General features: G+C 36.2%; 1 protein-coding gene across 12 annotated transcripts in view; it reads left to right on the forward strand.

Annotated features, from left to right (window-relative positions):
- The window catches only part of THOC2 (THO complex subunit 2), a 113,608-nt gene that overhangs the window by 12,935 nt on the left and 80,120 nt on the right, over positions 1-20,553 (forward strand). For all 12 annotated transcript variants that reach the window (XM_053892085.1, XM_053892086.1, XM_053892088.1 and 9 more), the window contains exons 2-7: positions 2,175-2,233; positions 7,259-7,350; positions 10,681-10,732; positions 14,533-14,603; positions 15,474-15,595; positions 16,153-16,286. In XM_053892085.1, the coding sequence (XP_053748060.1) occupies positions 2,175-2,233; positions 7,259-7,350; positions 10,681-10,732; positions 14,533-14,603; positions 15,474-15,595; positions 16,153-16,286 (530 nt within the window). The remainder of the gene's footprint in view (positions 1-2,174; positions 2,234-7,258; positions 7,351-10,680; positions 10,733-14,532; positions 14,604-15,473; positions 15,596-16,152; positions 16,287-20,553) is intronic.

Genomic DNA, 20,553 nt, shown 5'->3' on the forward strand with positions numbered 1-20,553 from the left:
CTATCCCTATTTTTGAATCTTTTTAAAAAACTAGTGTGGGGCACCTGGGTGGCTCTGTTGTTTAATTGTCCGATTCTGATTTCAGCTCAGGTTGTGATCTCACCATTTGTGGGATTGAGCCCCGTGTCATCAGGCTCCTCTTTATTCACAACTTGGAGCCTGCTTGGGATTCTCTCTCTCTCCCCTCTGTTTCTCCCCCCACCCCCCCCCCCCCGCCATGAATAAATACAGTTTAAAAAAACCTAGTGAATGAATGTTGAATTTTGCCAAGTGTCTTTTATGCATCTGTTAACTCATGATTTTTAAAAGTCAGTTTGATGTGGTGAATTAATTTGAACCAACTTTGTGTATTTGGGATAAACACGTTACTTTTGAGGGATTTCAATATATTTTTCCATTTATCTAGATATTTAATACTGCACATGTTTAAATATCACAGGACCCTATTATTAACTATCAGTTAATATTCATTTAGAATTACCCATGTACCTGCCACATTTTCCTCATTTCTTGTTGTAACTCTAAAGTTCTCTCTGTAATAATTTTATCCTGCCTAAGAAATGTCCTTAAGTATTTATTTTAGTGCATGAACTCAGTTATTGTTTGTCTGAACTTCAGTCATTATTTTGTCTTGGAAGTATGTTTTTTGAGTATAGAATTTTTAGGTGGGCAGGTACTTTGTTTCAGCACTTTGGATGTATCTTTACACTATCTCTTGTATTCATTGCTCTCGTTGAGAAGTCCTGAAGATAGTCCCCCCCCCTCCTCCCCCGTTCTTAAATGATTTTGTCTTTGATTTTCTCTAGCTTTACTATGGTATGCCCAGTTGTGGATTTCACTTCGGTTCTAGAAAACTGAAGTCTTGGCTATTATTTCTTCAAATAACTGCTTTTGCCCTTGTTCTCTCTTTCTGGAATTCCAATTAAGCTTATCCCTTTTCACTGTATTCTATGTATCTATCCTTCTTTGCAACATTTAAGTTAATCTAATGAAGAGGTTTTTAAAATACAAGTATTTTTTCAATTTTCAGGTTTTTTTGTTTTTAAACTTTATTATTGGAAACAAATCTCAAACAGATGAGAAAGTGGAATACCAATGAAATCATCAATCAGATTCAGTAGTTCTCAACTGCTGGCCGGTCTTGTTTCATCTAAAACCCCACCCGTTTTCCCATTCTACTGAAGTAAATACCGTTACATCTGTGAATATTTCAGCATTATCTTTTAAAGATAACTTTTTATAGAATTTATAAGATCTTTATAAAATATTCCAATTGACTCAGAAATGTTAATTAAAAAAAATACTTGTTTGAGATAGGGTCCAAACATTGTGATTGATACATCTCTTAAGCCTTTTTTTACCTTGAGGATTCCCTAGCATCTTTAATTTTTCCTTGCAGTATATTTATTGAAGGGCATTGTCTGTAGAGTTTTCCACAGTCTGAATTTAGGTTCATGGCTTTTTTTTTTTTTTTAAAGACAACTTCATAGGTGGCTTGGTGTATTCTTTCAAAATCAGGATCAGGATACACATAATGTTTGATTGTCTCTTGTGATGTAAACAGTTCTTGATAGATGCTGACTTAGATCCTTCAATTTATTAGGAATCTTAAAATGGTTATGTTCTTCTGTCATTCCTTCTTTATTAGCTGAAATACTTCAGTACAGAGACATTTCTTATCAACTACAGGTTCATATGTGAAAAACAGAGTAAGTGCTTGATTTTTATTCTTTTATTTACCACTTTTCAAAAATAATGAATTGGGGGCGCCTGGGTGGCTCAGTCGGTTAAGCGTCTGACTTCAGCTCAGGTCATGATCTTGCGGTCTGTGAGTTCGAGCCCCGCGTCGGGCTCTGGGCTGATGGCTCAGAGCCTGGAACCTGCTTCCGATTCTTTGTCTCCCTCTCTCTCTGCCCCTCCCCCGTTCATGCTGTGTCTCTCTCTGTCTCAAAAATAAATAAAACGTTAAAAAAAAAAAATAATGAATTGATTCACTAGCATCCTCCAGTTCTGACCAATTAGGGTTTTTAGGTTTGTTTTATTCTCATCATAAACTAATGGATCTAAACATATCTTATACGTTTCCAAATATTTTTAGTTGATATAATATACTCTATAAGGATCATCTATATTAGGATTGGAAATTAATACATATTATTTCTGTTTTATTCTAGTTTGCATTTATGCCGGATCCTCAGTGAAAATAAAAGCCATGATAGTTCAACTTACAGAGGTAAGACTTTTAAAAGTATCATAGCTATTATTTCTGGTCTGGTCAACATTAATAGATGTCCTGTTTTCTGTTAAATTGTTATGAATTAAAAACAAAAGGTTTGAGATATAGTTCATATTATATAAAGCTTTTATGTGAATATATTACAGTTAGGATTAAAACTATAGTTATGGTAAGACTATATATCTCTGTATGGATGTTACTTGATCTGCATAATAGTCATATGTTGGCTTTTATAATTGCGACATGATTAGCTAAATATCAGCAGTTGGTAGCTGTATTAAAAATTACAGAGGCTAGTTATCAGTCATAAACAGAAGAGAAAAGCTAGCCTGGAAAAACTATTCTGATCTTGTTTGCACTAGGAAATTTCCAGAAACTGAGGTTGTGTTTTTACTAAAGCTGGTTATGTTTAGGTGGTATCTAGGGATCTTATTAAAGACAGTTGTCATGGAAAACATTAAAAGCAAAGGAGTTGTTTACTGCATATCACAAGTATGATTTATTAAGTAAAATGTAATTAAACAGGATGTAAATTTTAAAGGATTTTACAATTTATTTTAACATTTATTAATTTAAAATTAGGCATTGGATTTAGAAAAGGAGAGGCAAAAACAAAAGCAGTTATGTCTAGTAAGTTTAAAGCATTTTCATATGTAGCTTTCACTGAGGGTAGAACCTGTAACATTTTTTCAATCTGGAAAAAATAATTTATAATCAATAATTTATTTTAAATAAAGAATGATTGAATAAAATTAATTATAGTTATATAAATTATGTCTGTGAAAAGACAATTAAAAGCCATGTTTATAGATTTATTTTTGTTTTATCAAAAATTAAATATTATCTTAATATGAGAGTGTATATTTTTTAAAGAATGCTTGTATTTTGCTAGTGGAAAGCATTTTTTTAAACAAATGAATTAGCCATTGCTTTTCCTGTCATTTGGGTAAGACCTATTTTAACACTTAACATTCCTAGCCCACACCCCCACTTATTTTCCAATTTATCCTGCTTATAAAGTTGCATGATCATTTATAAAGATTTCTGAGGTTGCTATAATGCCTTTTCTTTTGAATAAATTAGTTGACTGCCAGAAATGTAAGAAAGTAAAAAAAAAAAAAAAAATTCCTTTCTAAAAGCACTTGGGTACTTAACTTTTTTTCTTCCTTATGTTTTTTTTAGGTTTGTTTATTTATTTTGAGAGAGACAGAGAGAGAGAGAGAGAGAGAACGAACAAGCGGGTGAGGGGCAGAGAGAAGGAGAGACAGAATCCCAAAGCAGGTTTCACGCCCTCAGCACAGAGCCCAATGTGGGGCTCGAACTCATGAACTGTGAGATCATGACCCGAGCCAAGATCAAGAGTCAGATGCCTAACCGACTGAGCCACCCAGGCTTCCCTATGTTTAAAACAAGTTTATAACTTCTCAGTTAACGTCTGTCTTGCTTATGATTAAAATCTTACGTGGGTAGAATAAGAGAAAGAATTCTCAGAAAAACTATAAATAGTGTAACACAGGATGATTACTCTTCAGTTTTAAATGGGACTGTATGGATCTTTAATAAATATCAGATTATTGTTAATTTGTACCGTTGTTCTGATTCACATATGAAACCAAAAACAGTCATGAGTGTGGCCTCATTGGCTGAATTGCCAGTGCTCTCTTTCACCTGCCCTTGCATGCTTTCTCAGTGTGTACATTCTTTGGCCAGTCTCTGCCTCCAATGAGGCTTTGGTCTAAAGGCCTCAGTTGGTAGTCTATGCAGGAAACTAACTGAATGTTATTTCTTCAGAATTTCATTTAATCTGTCAGGGGGATTGCGTTTGGGTAGTGTTCCCTCAGCCCTTTCCCTTTCTGCCCTTCCTTTGAATTTGAGGGAGGCAGTTTCCCTTGCACAGACTACTTCTCCTTTTTGTAAGTCCCTTCCCCCTAGTATAATGATATTGTAATGATGGCTGATAAACATGAATCGTCCTGACAGAACCAAGAACTAGCGTCTTCAGTGTTCTAAATCCCACAGAGAATATCTAAGAATCTCTAGACGTCCCCTTTACTTTTGGCTATCCTTAAAACTAATTTTCTGAGGGGTACCTGGCTGGCTCAGTCGGAAGAGCATGTGGTTCTTGATCGCCAGGTCATGAATTCGAACCCCACGTTGGGCGCAGAGAGTACTAAAGAAATAAGTAAATAAACTTAAAAAAAAACCCTGCTTTTTCTGAAATGTTGGCGTTAGGATAAAATCTTTATTTTTGTGTATAATGATGTTTGTTAGGTTTTCCTTCACATTGTAAATGTAATGGTTTTCAACATTAGTATAGAATTTACAGGATTTTGTGGGGTTAGCCTTGGTAATCTTACACTACCGCTTCTTGTTTCTCTGGCTAAATAAAATACGATAGACTTTCCTAACCACTTAAATGGGTATTTAAAAACATGTGAATTGAGGACTGTCTTCGCTATTTTGTGGATGACATTGTGATTGTTTTATGTCACTTGATGTCAGCAAAATGACCTGGGCTATATGTTCTCTAATCTCCTTCTCTGAATAAGATTAGTATTCCCTCAGCCCCTAATGAGCCCATATTCTTCTGGGAATTTAGTTTATGATGCTCAACTTGTCCTTCTAAGAGTGACTGCTTTTTTGTTTTTTAAGTTATCTGAATAACTTTTTTTATTTTGAATTTTTTAAAAGATTTTTTTATTAAAAATTTTTTTTCCTTAACATTTATTTATTTTTGAGAGACTGAGAGAGACAGAGCGCGAGCAGGGGAGGGGCAGAGGGAGAGGGAGACAGAATCCCAAGCCAGGCTTCAGGCTCCAAGCTGTCAGCACAGAGCCCTATGAGGGGCTTGAACCCATGAACTGTGAGATCATGACCTGAGCCTAGGTCGGACACTTAACCGACTGAGCCACCCAGATTTTATTTTTAAGTAATCTCTACACCCATCGCGGGGCATGAACTCACAACCCCAAGATCAAGAGTTGCATGCTCCACCAGCTGAGCCAACTGGGTGCCCCTGCCTGTACCTTTTTTTTTTAAAGACTTTATTATTTATTTTATTATTACTAAATTTTTTAATGTTTATTATTTTGGGGAGAGAGTGCACATGCACACGAGCGGGGGAGGGGCAGAGAGACCAGGAGATACAGAATCCAAAGCAGGCTCCAGGCTCCGAGCAGTCAGCACAGAGCCTGACATGGGGCTCGAACTCCGAACTGTGAGATCATAACCTGAGCCGAAGTCAGATGCTTAAGCGACTGAGCCACCCAGGCTCCCAAGATTTTATTTTTAAGTAATCTCTATACCCAACATGTATACCCAAGTGCCTCTGGATAACTTTAAATGAATATTATTTGTTACAAAAGCATTTTATTATTGGAAATTGAAAGCATGAAATTGACCTCATATTTCTACCATACTAACAAATAGAAATTTTTTCCTTTGCATTTTGGCTTTTGTATAGTTTATCATAAGTATAATGAAGGCATATTTATGAAAAAGGTGCTCAACCATGTTTAATAATGAATTCTTCATAAGGAATTGGGATACTCTGGCTATATTTCTTTAGCAAATAATTTAATGGACAAATTGATTTCATTGTAAAATAATTATAAATTAATAAAATTGCAAATAAATAAAGTCGTTTAAAGGGGTATCGATATAAGTTTTGATTTCTATACTCTTCCTTTTTTGTGACTAGTAAAAACCAAGGGAGAAGATTTTTAAATATTTGATGGTTTACTTGCTATTTTGCCCTGAAAGATTTTTGATTCTCTTCAAAAGGGGATTATAAATTGACTTTACTTTACAACTGTTTTTTAGAGCTTCTTGTTTTTCTACTTTTTTCAGTTTTTGTAGTTGACACATAATGTTACATTAATTTCAGGTGTACAACATAGTCATTCAACAACTCTGACTCTATACATTATGCTATTCTGACCACAAGCATAGTTACCATTTGTCACCATACAATTGTTTTTCTACTTTTTAAAAAAGTTTGTTTATTTTGAGAGAGAGTGTGCAGGTGCACATGCAGGAGGGGCGGGGGGAGGGTGGAGAGGGAGAGAATCCCAAGTATTCTCCACACTGTCAGCATGGAGCCTGATGCGGGGCTCTAACCCACAGACCGGGAGATCATGACCTGAGCTGAAACCAAAAGTCGGATGCTTAACCGACTAGCCATCCAGATGCCCCTGTTTTTCTACTTTGGATGGGAGAAAGGAGGTAAAGTTTTCAGTGTATAGGACTAAAGAAAAATATGGTTATAAAGAGGTATTCACCTGACCACTAACTCCCCCTGACCCCCAAATTCCTCCTCCAGGAAAGGAGGCTATGGTAATAGCAAATGAGACTACTTGTGGTTGACAGTTCTCGTTAGACTGCCATTTTATGTATGTACATATGTAATTATTTAAGTTTGAATTCTGATGAAAATAGAGGAGAAAAGATCTAGATTTGGGTAGAAATTTCTCTGACAGTAGGATATGGATAAAACTTAATTTTATATTGACTATTATTCTTTACCTGTTGCCCTGAGATTGAATTGCCTATAATCTGAATATATTTAGAAAAATCTGTGAAATTTCCTGGTGAAATAAATGGTTAATTTAGTTTATATCCACTTGCTGGAGTTCAATGCTGTCCTTAAAAATAATTTTGGAGACTTTGGTAGCATGAGAAAATACTTTAAAAAGTGTTTATGGAGGAATCAAAATACCACATGATGTGCACTGTGGATGCAAATATGTAAAATATGTAGACATGTAGAAAAAGATGGGAAGGAAATGTTTAAAGCAGTAGTTACTGTAGTGGAGTCCAGGTTAACTTTTTTCTACTTTTAGTATTGTGTTTTTGTGAAAGTAAAAGGAAAAAAACATGCTAGAGAAAAGCATCAAAAGTGTATTTTCTCATCATTATTGATACTTATAATTCTGAGAAGTAGGAAATATAGAGGTCTTCCCTCAGAGGGTCTTTTATGTTCGAGAGATTGTGTTCTCACATTCCTTCTTTTATGTTCAACAGATTTCCAGCAAGCTCTTTATGAGTTATCATACCATGTCATTAAAGGAAATCTAAAGCATGATCAGGCATCTAATGTTCTTAATGACATTAGTGTAAGTATATATACATATGTTTTCTATTTTAATAATTATTACATATTTGTTTTTAAAAAAAAATTTTTTTAATGTTTATTCTTGGGAGACAGAGCACGAGCGGGGGAAGGGCAGAGCGAGAGAGGGACACAATCTAAAGCAGGCTCCAGGCTTTGAGCTGTCAGCATAGAGCCCGACGTGGGGCTGGAACTCACGGACTGTGAGATGATGACCTGAGCCAAAGTCGGACGCTTAACTGACTGAGCCACCCAGGCGCCCCACGTATTTTGCTTTTGATACAAAGATCTCTAAAGTGTAAAACTTGCATTTCATTTTATTTAAAATTATAGTAATGTTTTAAGGCAGTATTGGTAAGCCGTTGTTGCTAGGCGGAACTAAAGATATTTTAATCTTTTTGTCTCGTTGCGAGTACAGCAGAAAATGTTAGGTTAGCTGGGAGGGCAAAAAAAAAAAAAAATCCTGCATTATAATGAAATCAGGGTATACCTAATTAAAAATGCTGCTATAAAAATAATTTGGCTAGAATATTTTTCTCCCAATATAGCATATCAAAGCATTTTCTTTTGTTTGTAGTTATGTTTAGATATTAAATATATTTTTAAAACTTGAGGATTAAAATTATTTTTAGAGACAAGTCGAATGTGGGGAGGGGTGGGAGGGGGAGGGGGAGAGAGAGAGAGAAAGAGAGAGAGAGAGAGGGAGGAATATCTTAAGCAGGCTTCACGCCCAGCTTGGAGCTGATGAGGGGCTTGATCTCACGACTGGAAGATTGTGACCTGAGCTGAAATCAAGAGTCGGTTACTGAGCCACCCGGGCACCCCTAAATTATTTTACATTGAGGTTGCATAGTTCTTTTTTTTTTTTCTTAACGTTTATTTTTTTGAGACAGAGACAGAGTATGAATGGGGGAGGGTTAGAGAGAGAGGGAGACACAGAATCCGAAACATGCTCCAGGCCTGAGCTGGTGGCACAGAGCCCGACGCGGGGCTCGAACTCACAGACCGCGAGATCATGACCTGAGCAGGAGTCGGATGCTCAACCGACTGAGCCACCCAGGCGCCCCTACATAGTTCTAACTAATGCTCACTTGATGCCAATTTTCATGTGTTTGCTGTGTTAGAAAATATGAATAACTAGATTTTTTTCTAACCTTTTTAACGTGATTATTATTTCACTCTTTCATTTATTAGAGAATTTAAGTTAGATTCAGACCAGATACTTTTCATGGGTGTTTGGTATTTGAATTGTATGATGAGCTTTCAAATTGTTAAGGGTGTTAATTATTGTAAACCAGTAGTTAAGTTTCTTCACTTAAGTGCAGTGTATTATTCTGTTATTATTAGGCTTGGTTTTAACCTTGTATAAATAAATTACTTACCCAGTTGAGAAGAGCTTTCGTAATAAGTTCCAGTGAGGTAAGACCTGGAGCTTCTTGATACCAGTATGAATTTCCCCTGTGTTGTTTTAAGCTTCTGTAGCCTTTTGCTGTTAGGATAGGTAATCTCCTTTGTATGCTTTTTGTGCTTTTCAAGGATAGTCTTAAGGAACTTCTATGTTTAGCTGTGGGATTTTTTCCACCTACATACAGTAGAGGCCCAGTATGAGTTTCTCTTTTATCCCTAAACTGTATCTATTTCACTACAGCAGTATTAATTCCTATTGGAGTAGTCTGTATCTTCAACAACTAATATTCCATGTTGAACACTCTGGTCTGGCTCCCTCATTTCTGGTCTTTAAGTAGCCTGAGTACTTGCATTCAAGTAGACTTAGTGAAAGTTCATAGCCCTTAAACTTTTGAGACTGAAGTCTGGTATGCAATTAAGGTTATTTCCTTCTGTAAATTGGCCACTGGTATAGAGTTTAGTGTATTTATGGATTTGATTCTAATACTTTTTCCCATTTTTTGAAAATGAATAGTTCAAATGGATTAAAAAAAGTTTTTTTGATGTTTATTTATTTTTGGTAGAGGGAGAGAGAGACAGAGACAGAGCGTCAGCATGGGCGGGGCAGAGAGAGAAGGAGACACAGAATGGGAAGCAGGCTCCAGGCTCTGAGCTGTCAGCACAGAGCCCGACACAGGGCTCAAACTCACAAATCGTGAGATCGTGACCTGAGCCAAAGTCGGACGCCCAACCCACTGAGCCACCCAGGTGCCCTGAAATAGATTTAATATGTATTTTGTTCTTACTTAGCTTCCCCTCTCCTTTGAGTCCTTCTATATACTTTTGCAGCTGGATCTTTGCCATGGCTTTCTCATAGTCTTGTATCTCACTGCCCCATATCTTCTTAGCCATGGAGGCATATCTTGCGTGTCTCTTACAGCTGCCAGTTTTTTCGTTAGAATCATATTTTTTTCATTTGGTATCTGAAAAAGGCTAGTTTAAGGGTTGCTGTAGTGCTAGCAAACTAATTGCAATGATTGAACTATGATCCTTACTAAAGTCAGGAGACAAATCTAGAATAAATGTTGAAATTTTCATCCAGAAGTGAGGGGAGAATTTTGGGTTTTTTCAAAGGCTACAAACATCAGTGCATAAAGAAAATAAAGATAGATTTTTGGTATTATTTTCATCTTCAGAAAATCTTGAGTTCTGGAACGACAGCTTGTAATTGTTTTTGTATTTTTTAGATTTCTGTTCTGATACTACTAGGACTTTCGCCTAGATCAGTGTTTTTTTTTTTTTTTTTTTAATTTTTTTTCAACGTTTTTTATTTATTTTTGGGACAGAGAGAGACAGAGCATGAACGGGGGAGGGGCAGAGAGAGAGGGAGACACAGAATCGGAAACAGGCTCCAGGCTCCGAGCCATCAGCCCAGAGCCTGACGCGGGGCTCGAACTCACGGACCGCGAGATCGTGACCTGGCTGAAGTCGGACGCTTAACCGACTGCGCCACCCAGGCGCCCCTAGATCAGTGTTAATTCAGGCATGAGCACAACGTTTAAAGTTGTAGATGAAAAATGTACCATTTTTAACAGTCTTGTTTTAGGTAGGTGTAAGGTACTCCAAATTCCAGTGGTTTCTAATATGAATTTCTTTGGAAAAATGTCACTCATTTGTGCTCTTTAATATTTCCTGAAGTGCTTGCTTAGGTTTCTGTTTTTTATGAAGTTACTACACTGTAGACATTTAAACATTTTTTTTCCAAGTGTTGTCTCCCTCTTTCTGTTTTATCTGTATTATGAAACTTGAAGAATTTTATTATTTGTCACCATAGTGGTGTTGGGGTTTTGTTAGGTTTTAAGTTTTACTGAAGAGTGTTATTCTGAAGCCATACTTGCTGGTATGCTATTCATGTATTTACTGTGAATAATTATATTTTTATAATTAGGAATTTCGTGAGGATATGCCCTCCATTCTTGCTGATGTATTCTGCATATTAGGTAGGTATTAAGCCTTTATTTCACCTGTGAAAGTGCTGTTTGGTAAATTAATATACTGTGTTAAATAAAATGCTTTCTTTCAAACAAATGTTTCTACAAATCTAGATTGTATTATTTTACTTTTATAGAGAATGTGGTGTTGTAAGTCAAATGTGAGTATAATCACTGTTTATAAACTAACTTTAGATGGTTTTAGTTTATAATTCAAATAGTTGGGAGTTTTTCGGAATGTATGTTTATATAAAATTGAGCTAAATTATTTCAAGTAAAAAAAAAAGTTTTCTGAAGTTCAGTTAGTCTGAATTATTCATATTTTAGTAACCACAGGATTAATCTTCTTCACTTCAGGTTATCAATGAATGTGAGAATCCCAAACTTAGGACACTCAAGAGATATTTACTTTGCTATTATATATACTCTTTTGATTCCTCTTAATTTTAGAAAGAGCAAGAAGAGCCAAAGTAATTAAAAGTACTTTTGTTTTGAGGATGAGAAACCAGCTTTGGAAATAGCAATTTCTCTCTCCAGAATAAATAAGAATTTATGCAAGATGGAAAAGAAATATTTCTTTGACTTAGAACAAAGGGTAGTGTCTCTCCATGGGAAGCATGGATTTAAAAAATAATATATATTATAAATTTATTTCTCTAATTTTAGATTTGAGTTAAAATAACTTTGAGCAGTTTTCTCCATCAGTATTATGCTTTCTAGAACTGTGATCTAATAGAAACCTTTAGCAGACATGATAGTATTCACTTTAAAATAAGATATCCTCTGAGAGTTTGTCAAGCTGGAGTGAATTAATTTAGCTCATTAATCTTAATTCCTAGAATAGGTAGGTTACTTAAGTGTCTTACTGAGAATCTGGGAATTTGATCTCAACAAATCTAAATGCCTGGTGCTTGATCCTTCAGGATATTTAAGATTTCATAACAGCAGTAATGTCAGGAACAGGTCAAAATGTATGTGGACTGTGAGTGATAAATGAAAAGAGTAAACCACTGATAGGGTGACCATATGTCCCACTTTGTCTTGTTTTCCATGGCATAATTAACAGTGCCTTATTTCAGTCTTAAAACTGTCCTGGTTTGGATCATAAAGTGTATGTTCATACTGTCTGTTGAATTGATTTATGCCAGCAACAACAAAAAACCTCTTAAGCTGAATTTTTAAAGCAGGCAGTAAAGGTATTACATTATGTTACATATAAATATAGCATGAGACAAGTTTAAAAAATTAAAAAAATTCTTTTTACTATGAAATTGTAGGACTGAAAGTGATTTGTAGGTAACATTTTGTGGAAGCTGTTGGTCCTTGATAGTGTCAGGAGTATATTTTATGTCTTTCTTTGGGTGATCATAGGTTAGCTTACTAGTAAGTTCTAAGAATTTCTTTATTGGTTTATTCTATTAGGATATATTTTCCTTTCATAGTTATTTAGTAATATGAATTATTGTTACAAGTCATTGCTTTTTACTGATAACATGAATTTATGAGGATTGTTTGGTTTCTCTTGGGAAATTTCTTTTAGCCTATCAATTTTTACAAGCAAGATTAGAATGGCAAACTTAGAAAGAGAATTTCACTCACCTGTCCCCTCACTCACCCACCCCTACCCTTAGCAGAAAAAAAAAAAGATCCAAGGATGACCCTAGACCAAACTAGGGGAATAGGAGTAAGAATGGAAGCTACCTGTAAGATAGTGATAACGGTAATAACGTAGATGCCATTTTTGGAGCACCTTTTATGTTCTAAGTATTATGTTACGCATTTAATTTCATTTTAATCCTCATAGCAACTTCTGTAAGGTAGGTTTACAGATCAGAAAATTGAAGCTCAGAGAAGGGATTTTTCAAGGCCTTTTATTTAGCCAGTAAGGCAGAGTTTGAACTTGGGTGTTTTGATTCCAGAGACCATAATCTTTTTACTACATCATTTTATCTTTCTAATATTTTAACAGTTATAAGAGAAATCAGTGCTGTACTTTCCTGGTTAAGATAGCAACTTCTTTAAAAGACTAATTATGTAAGGATGAGGGAACCTGAGAGCTATGTTAACCTGGAAGGGGAAGTCTGAAGTAACTTGATGCACTGATGGGATCTCTGAGCTGGATTGGGTGGTTGGTGATCCTGGGGCCTAGAGTTGGAAATGGCTGAGGGCTTTTTAGTAAAATCATAGGGGAAATTAAAGAGAATTTACCAAGTACTGACTCAAGGTTGATGAGTCAAAGATAATGAATGAATTTATTAGAATAGTTTCATAAGTTAGGACAAAAAGAATAAAGAAAACAGGGAAGGCATACATACTTGTGATAATAGAGTCCTGTATTGATTGTTGAGGTGGATCAGCAGAGAAGTTTACTGAGGTCCTATTAAGGAGTTCTTAACATGGACAGAACCGATAGAGCGGTATTTTGATCAGGTCACGTAGCTAAGAGGAGAGCAGACTTGGCTTGAAGAGAATGAACCTGCTACCCAGGTGCTCTGATCTTAGGGACTTTTCGGATAGATCTTAGGGACTTTTGGGCCTTGGTAGATGTTGGTTAAAAGAATGGGTCCAGTTTAGTCTTGACCCCTCAAGATTAATATTCTTGAAGTTCTAGGTTGAGGAGGGACCAGAAGACCAGACAACAGGGAAGCAGCTAGGAGTCCCTGGAAGGGATTGATGAGATCCACATGGATTAAAAGTCTTACTGAGAGGATGAGATTGTATTACAGTTACATTGTATAAATTATACCCTGAAATTCTCTTAATACACTTGAGCTAACCATGTGCTTAGCTACAGTGGCCAGGATATTGGGAAATGGCACTGTCGAAGAAGGGAAAGGGGAGTAGGGCCAGGAAAATGGATATGTTTGATGATAAATTCCTTTCTCTTTTGATTCTCAGTGATGGCAATAGAAAGTAAACTGAAGCAAAGCAGTGGTAGGACATCTGGGTAGAACTGTAGAACCCTTAGAAGACAATTTTATTACATCTCTAAAATCGGTGCCTCTTCTAAATTATGAGTTGAGTTAAAGCAGTAATCCTGAGATCAACCTTGTAATCCTGTCAATCCTCCTTGAATTTTTTTTTTTTTGGATGCTTGGCATTAAAAGCTAATTGTTTTATTTCCTACATCATAAAATTGACAAATTTTCTGAATAATTTACTGAAACTCGGGTCTCAGTTTTTAACTATTTCAGTAGGAAGAAAATAAAAATCATGAATAAATTTTTATTTGCTGACCAGAATTGTAATTCAAAATAAGATGTTAAAAATATTCTTTTAATACTGTCTCTTCATAGAGTTGATGGCCAGGTAGCTTGGTTAGAATGTGGTACATGGTACCAAGGTGGCCAGAGTCAAGGGTTTGATCTTCACAAGTAAGAGGATCTTTAGTGTTAGAAGGGGTCTTTGTTCTCACCCAGTCCAGCTTTCCACCTAAGGAACAATCGTTCTTTAGTATCTCTGATGTGTGGTCATTTAAAATTTGCTTGAATATTTCCATTTTTGAGAACATTAATTTTTCGAAGTTTTGTTGCTTCTAGTGCCATAACATGTAGTTCCTGTGTAATCAACTTACCGTTTTATGGGTATGCCATTGGTCCCAGGGTCAGTCTCCAGCATGAGGAGAAATTAATCCTAAGCATTCATATGCATATGAAGGACAGCTCATGCTTACTATATTTACACATTTTTTTCCAAATTCAGAAAGAGGGGTTTAAAAATTAGTTTTAAAGAAAATAAGTATCCTATTATAGTGCTGTAAAGAGTCTAGAAAAATCAAACTTTTGTCTTTTTTTCTTCCATCATTATAGATATTGAGACAAATTGTTTAGAAGAAAAAAGCAAGAGAGACTATTTTACACAATTGGTATTAGCATGTTTGGTAAGTTATAAAAAAATACTTTCCCTTTCTAGATTTTTATGTTGAACAATTGTAATCATAGTTAATCATGTTAATGGAGGAGGATAGTGACACTCACTTGGCTATTCATTCATTATAAGGTGAGATTTGGATTTTGAAATCGAATGCTTTGTAAAATTAGACATGCTGATTATTTCTATGAAATATGGATGCTTCATATCACTTAAACAATCTGTATATTCTAAACTTTTGGTCATATTCATGACCTAGAAAGTTCCTAAATAAGGAAAAAGGTAAGCATCTATCAAGTGAGTAGAAATGATGTGGACAGCTTTTAAACTGAACAGTTTTTCATAAACTCTTTATTAGGCAAGGAGAAAAAGAATGGAGGTAGTTTAAAAATAATAAATTCAAGAACTTGTCATAATCATTGTCTAGTAAACCATTTTGTGTTCATAAATTTAGAACCGAGGAGAAATGCTATTACTCAGACCTGGAAGAGTGTCCTTGTCTTTGCTGTGCTAGAATTTGACTTAAACAGTAGAAACTAAAGAAGGCTGAAGTGCTGTATTAATCTTAAAGAAAAATTCAGTTGACAGACTCTAATCAGAATTTCATCTGTAGTTCTTACTTGTAGGCTGTGTACAGCACGCATGTAATTTTTTAGTGAGTTTTTAAAAGAGCTATATGTCACATATTTCAGTATTTGGGGAGTCATCCTTTTTGTTAAATTGAAGTTCCAAGATTTTTTTTTATAAATTAAAAGTTGTTGATATATGTTTAATGTGACTTTTAATATTCTTGTTTGGGAAAAATTATTTTGAATACATTAAGATTGCATATGCATTGGAATGCTAAGGAATAAATGGCCTTTAATATTTTTTAATACAGTATTTAGTTTCAGACACAGTTCTAAAGGAACGCCTGGATCCAGAAACATTGGAATCATTAGGGCTTATTAAACAATCACAGCAGTTCAATCAAAAGTCAGTTAAAATCAAGACAAAGCTCTTGTAAGTACATGTATCTTTATGTTGCAGATCAAGTATCTGAGTATGTTTTCTTAGTTCTCATTTTGAATACTAGAAATTTCTAAAGGCAGTTTGAAGATTTTTTTTGTTGCTGTTAGCATGTATTGTGTTTTTTCCCTTTTAAAAATAGCCTATGATTATTGAGTCAGCAGTGAACTTTACCTGTATGAAACCAATGTTAACTTTTCTCCATATTAGAAGTTAAAATAATAGTGCTTTTATTATTATCAATAAGATAATTTACAACTATGGATACACTCTAGTACATCTTAGTGATGGAAATAGTGGTATGTTATTGTTCCTTGAGATTAGCAGTATTCTTTCTTTGTGTTACTGGTTTTCCCTGTATGATTAACATTGGGGTGTCTCTTGTGAGCCACTGTTAATTTTTATTTTAAAAGCTACATGAAGAAGTAAACTTTGAACAACCATTCTTATGATTGTTGTAAATCAGAGAGATAAGAAAATTCAATGAGAAGAATACGGTAATTTTTAATTGAATTAATTTTATCCCCCTTATGATGTTTATCTAATTTCAGTTATAAGCAGCAAAAATTCAATTTGTTAAGAGAAGAGAATGAAGGTTATGCCAAGCTGATTGCTGAATTGGGGCAAGATTTATCTGGAAATATTACTAGTGATTTAATCTTAGAAAATATCAAATCTTTAATAGGTAAGACAAATATCTATATACAGTATGTGTTACTAAGTTTTTTTTAACTGTTGGAGAATATCCATAAAGAGAAAGTGAGTGTGTTCCCTATAGGTTTCTTTTTTTTAATTAAGAAATGAGAGAAGTGTCTAGCTTGTACTTTTAAGATTTTATCAATACTAACAAAATTTGGGATGATATTGGGGTGCCTGGGTGGCTCAGTTGGTTAAGCATCTGTTTTTTCTTAATTGAAGAATTTTTTTAAAGTTTATTTATTTTGAGTATTTTGAGAGAGAGTTCACACGCGTGCATGCATGTATGCTGGGGTGGGGGACAGGGAGAGAGGGAGAGAGAATCCCAAGCAGGCTCTGTCCTGACAGTGCAGAGCCCAACTTGGGGCTTGAACTCATGAACCATGAGATCCTGACTTGAGCTGATATCAAGAGTCCAACGCTTAACCACCTGAGCCACCCAGGCATCCCTAGCGCCTGACTCGTTCTCAGCTCGGGTCTCAATCTCAGGGTCGTGAGTTTAAGCGCTGTGGTGGGCTCTGTGCTGGACATGAAGCCTACTTAAAAAAAATTTGGGATGGTATTTATGAGAAATCTTTTTGTGACAGTTACCTCTGTGTTGGTATTAGTTTCTGCTCTCTCTAGTATTTCTAGCTTTAATTTTTAAGTATTTTTCAGTAATTTTATAGGCAAAATAAGCAAATGTGAAACTTTAATAAAATCTTTATTGAACTCTTGAAACACGGAGATATTTAGTTCTTTTGAACTTGATTTAAAAAATATCTTTATGAGGGACTTTGATACATACCTTATTTTGTCTTTACAACAGCCTGTTAAGTGCAGCAGATGTTGTAAAAGATAGGGAAGTGTTATTCTCCCTACCTTTTAAATAGAGAATTTCTTTAGCATTACTCTTTTTATTTGCATTGAGTGCAGGAAATCATTGGCTTCTATAGAAAGGAGGAGTGAATGGTAGAAAAGTAGGGTAATCCTTATTTTTCTGAGTGGAAAGAGTTTTTGCTTATTTTTTAGGTGTGTGCTATCTTAAGGAAGATTTCACAGCACCTAGATGTCTTAGATTTTGAGACCTGTTGGAGAAGTCCTGTTCCCTGCCTCACTGATTATATTTTAAGGGATGTTTATGCTCGACTTCTCAGTTTTTTCTTTGCTTTTGAAATTCATGTATGACTAAGAAAGAGAGAGGAAGTGTCCCAATCCTTATCCCCTTCCTCCATTCTATATGTAGGGTCCCAGACAAAGCTAGATTTACTATAGTTATCTTTGTTTTTAGCTTAGGCTTTTGGTGATCAGCAGGTATAGCATGTAAGAAGTTTTTATTTTATTTATTTATTAAAATTTTTTTTAACGTTTATTTTTGAGAGAGAGAGAGAGAGAGAGACAGAGTGTGAGTGGGAGAGGGCTAGAAAGAGAGGGAGACACAGTATCTGAAGCAGGCTCCAGGCTCTGAGCTGTCAGCACAGAGCCTGATGTGGGGCTTGAACCCATGAACTATGAGATCATGACCTAAGCCGAAGTCGGATGCTCAACCGACTGAGCCACCCAGGTGCCCCTATTTTATTTATTTACATTAAAATGTTTATTTATTTTGAGAGAGAGCAAGGAAGGGGCAGAGAGAGGGGGAGAGAGAGAATCCCAAGCAGGCTCTGCATAGCTCCAAGCCCAACACCGGGCTTGAACTCACGAACTGTGAGATCGTGACCTGAGCCGAAATCAAGAGTCGGATGCTCAACCAGCTGAGCCACCCAGGCGGCCCAGGAGCTTTTATTTTAAATTTACCCTTTAGTTAACATACAGTGTAATATTAGTTTCAGATGTAAATAAACAACACTTCTGTACAACACCCAGTGCTCATCACAAGTGCACTCCTTAATGCCTATCACATATTTCACACATTCCCCTACCCCCTTTGAAGTGAGTCTAGTTCTGGCAGCTGATTTACTCTCTTTGCTACTTTCTCCTGTTAATTTACCACCAAGACTGGTAGCCCATGCCTGCAGGGCTCTTGCTGATCTGTGTGGCAGTGACCATTTTTAAAAATCCTCCTACAGGGTTTCCTTTCTATTCTCTTCAGGATAGGCGCTACATTTTTCTTGTCGCATTTTGATCTAGTTTCAGATGCTTGGCAGTATTGCTCTCCATTAGGTTTGTCTTTCCTTACATCTTGCCATGGACTCTTTTAAGATGATATTTCTCACATAAAAATTTTTGTGCTATGGGGCGCCTAGTTAGTTCAGTCAGTTAAGTGTCTTGACTTTGGCTCAGGTCATGATCTTGAGGTTCATGAGTTCAAGCCCCACTTCAGGGTCTCTGTTGTTAGCACAGAGCCTGCTTCAGAGCCTCTGCCCCCTAACTCCTCCCCCCCCCCCCCCCCCGGTTATCTCTCTCAAATAAATAAACTTAAAAAATTTTCATTGTGCTCTGTAAGTTCCTCATTGTTTGTGTTTTATCTGTTGTTGACTTTTTTTTTTTTTTTGAGAGAGAGAGGGAGACCATGCCTGCCCAAGTGTGCACATCGGGGAGGGGGCAGAGGGAGAAGGAGAGAGAGAATCTTAAGCAGGTTCCATGCTGGGCATGGATCTCAGGAGTGATCTTAAACAACCGTTAGATCATGATCTGGGCCCAAATCAAGAATTGGACACCTAGACTCCTGACTGATGGAGTCTTCCAGGTGCCCCTGTTGACATTTCTTGTCTATCCTTGTTTCTTTTAAGTTTTGTCCTTGTGGGTTTATACCTTTTTAGTCCTTTGCTATTTTAGGAACATTTCACAGAAGGATTTTCTTGAAGGTATGCTTTTATCTAACTGGGAAAATAAACACTACTGTCTTATCTTGAACTTTGCTCTCATACGGAACAGGTTATGTTACTGTCTCTGAAGAACAATGTGGTAGTCACAACTACAAGCTCACGATATATATGGATTTTCCATGAATATAAACAATTTGATTTCTTGGGCTAAACCCCTATTCTGGTTTATCAGCTGTACCCTCAAGCACATTAGACCAGAAGCACTCACATGTTACCTCCTCAGTATCGCCTTCCCTGGCCACCTCCCTCAACACTCCCTTTCATTTACTAGTTTTCCTTCTGAGCACTATCACCATATAATATGACATGAATTTTATTTTCTACCCCCATGGGAGTGCAAGCTCCACAAAAGCAGTGGTCTTGTTTGGTTAGTATCTCTAACCTCAGTGCCTAGTGTGTAGGTGCCAAATAAATACTTGCTGAAAAATGCGTGCATCTTTCTCTCTTTCTCATAGAGTTTACAGTGATTTCTTCACCTCTCTTCTTTGACATGTAGAATTTTAGTAAGCTCAACTCCCTGACTCAGGGTTTCTCTCTGGGTAGCTGAGTCCATCCTCCTCCCCATTGTCTGAGAAAGGAGTTTTTCATCGACGTGAAAATTGAGGTTAAGACTCCAGTTCCAATGAGTATTCTTTCAGTGTTAAAAATTTATTGGATTTCCCCTCAATGCAGACTCCATGCAGGCCTTGTCTCATCTGGCCAAAGCCGTTCACTGACACAGTATCTTATTTTTCATGGCATCTTTGGATGAGTTTTCCCTTGTTTATTCCCATTGATTTCTCTATAGGAGCAATCTGGACATAACACCTCTTACAAAACTATCTCAGGTCTGATTTCCTTCACTAACCGTTGGCAGAACTGATGCCTAGTTTGAGAGGTATGCATTTAAATGCGCTTAAATTTCAGGACACTTGGTCTGATCAGAAGAACTCCTTATTTATCATACTTTAATTAAAACCTAGTCATTTGTTCCCTAAAAGATTCTTCTGGCACATTAAAATGTGTATATCCTAAACAAAATAAACAGTGTTTTATATCCTGTGAGACAGTGGCTGTTTACTTCATGAGTAAGCAAAGAAGCAGAATCATTGAGTCCACCTGATGGTTGTGATCTCAAGTCTGACACTAGATTTTAAAAACTTATGAAATGGAATGGATAGCAATTAGTAGGCTCTTCAGCTACCAAGTCATAGACCCCACGCAAATGAACCCTGCATCCAGATGGCAAAAAGCATCTTTTAGAGGTCACCTGGGTGGCTCAGTCCATTAAGCGTCTGACTGTTGGTTTTGGCTCAGGTCATGATCTCAAAGTTCGTGGGTTCAAGCCCCATATCGAGCTCTGTGCTGATGGTGCAGAGCCTGCTTGGGATTCCCTCTCTCCACCTCTCCCCTGCTTGCTCTCTCTCAAAATAAGTATAAAAATATTTTTAAAAAATCTTATAGAAATTC

The sequence above is a fragment of the Panthera pardus genome, unplaced genomic scaffold (assembly GCF_024362965.1).
Source record: "Panthera pardus isolate Hobbes unplaced genomic scaffold, ASM2436296v1 HiC_scaffold_27, whole genome shotgun sequence".
NCBI lineage: Eukaryota > Metazoa > Chordata > Mammalia > Carnivora > Felidae > Panthera > Panthera pardus.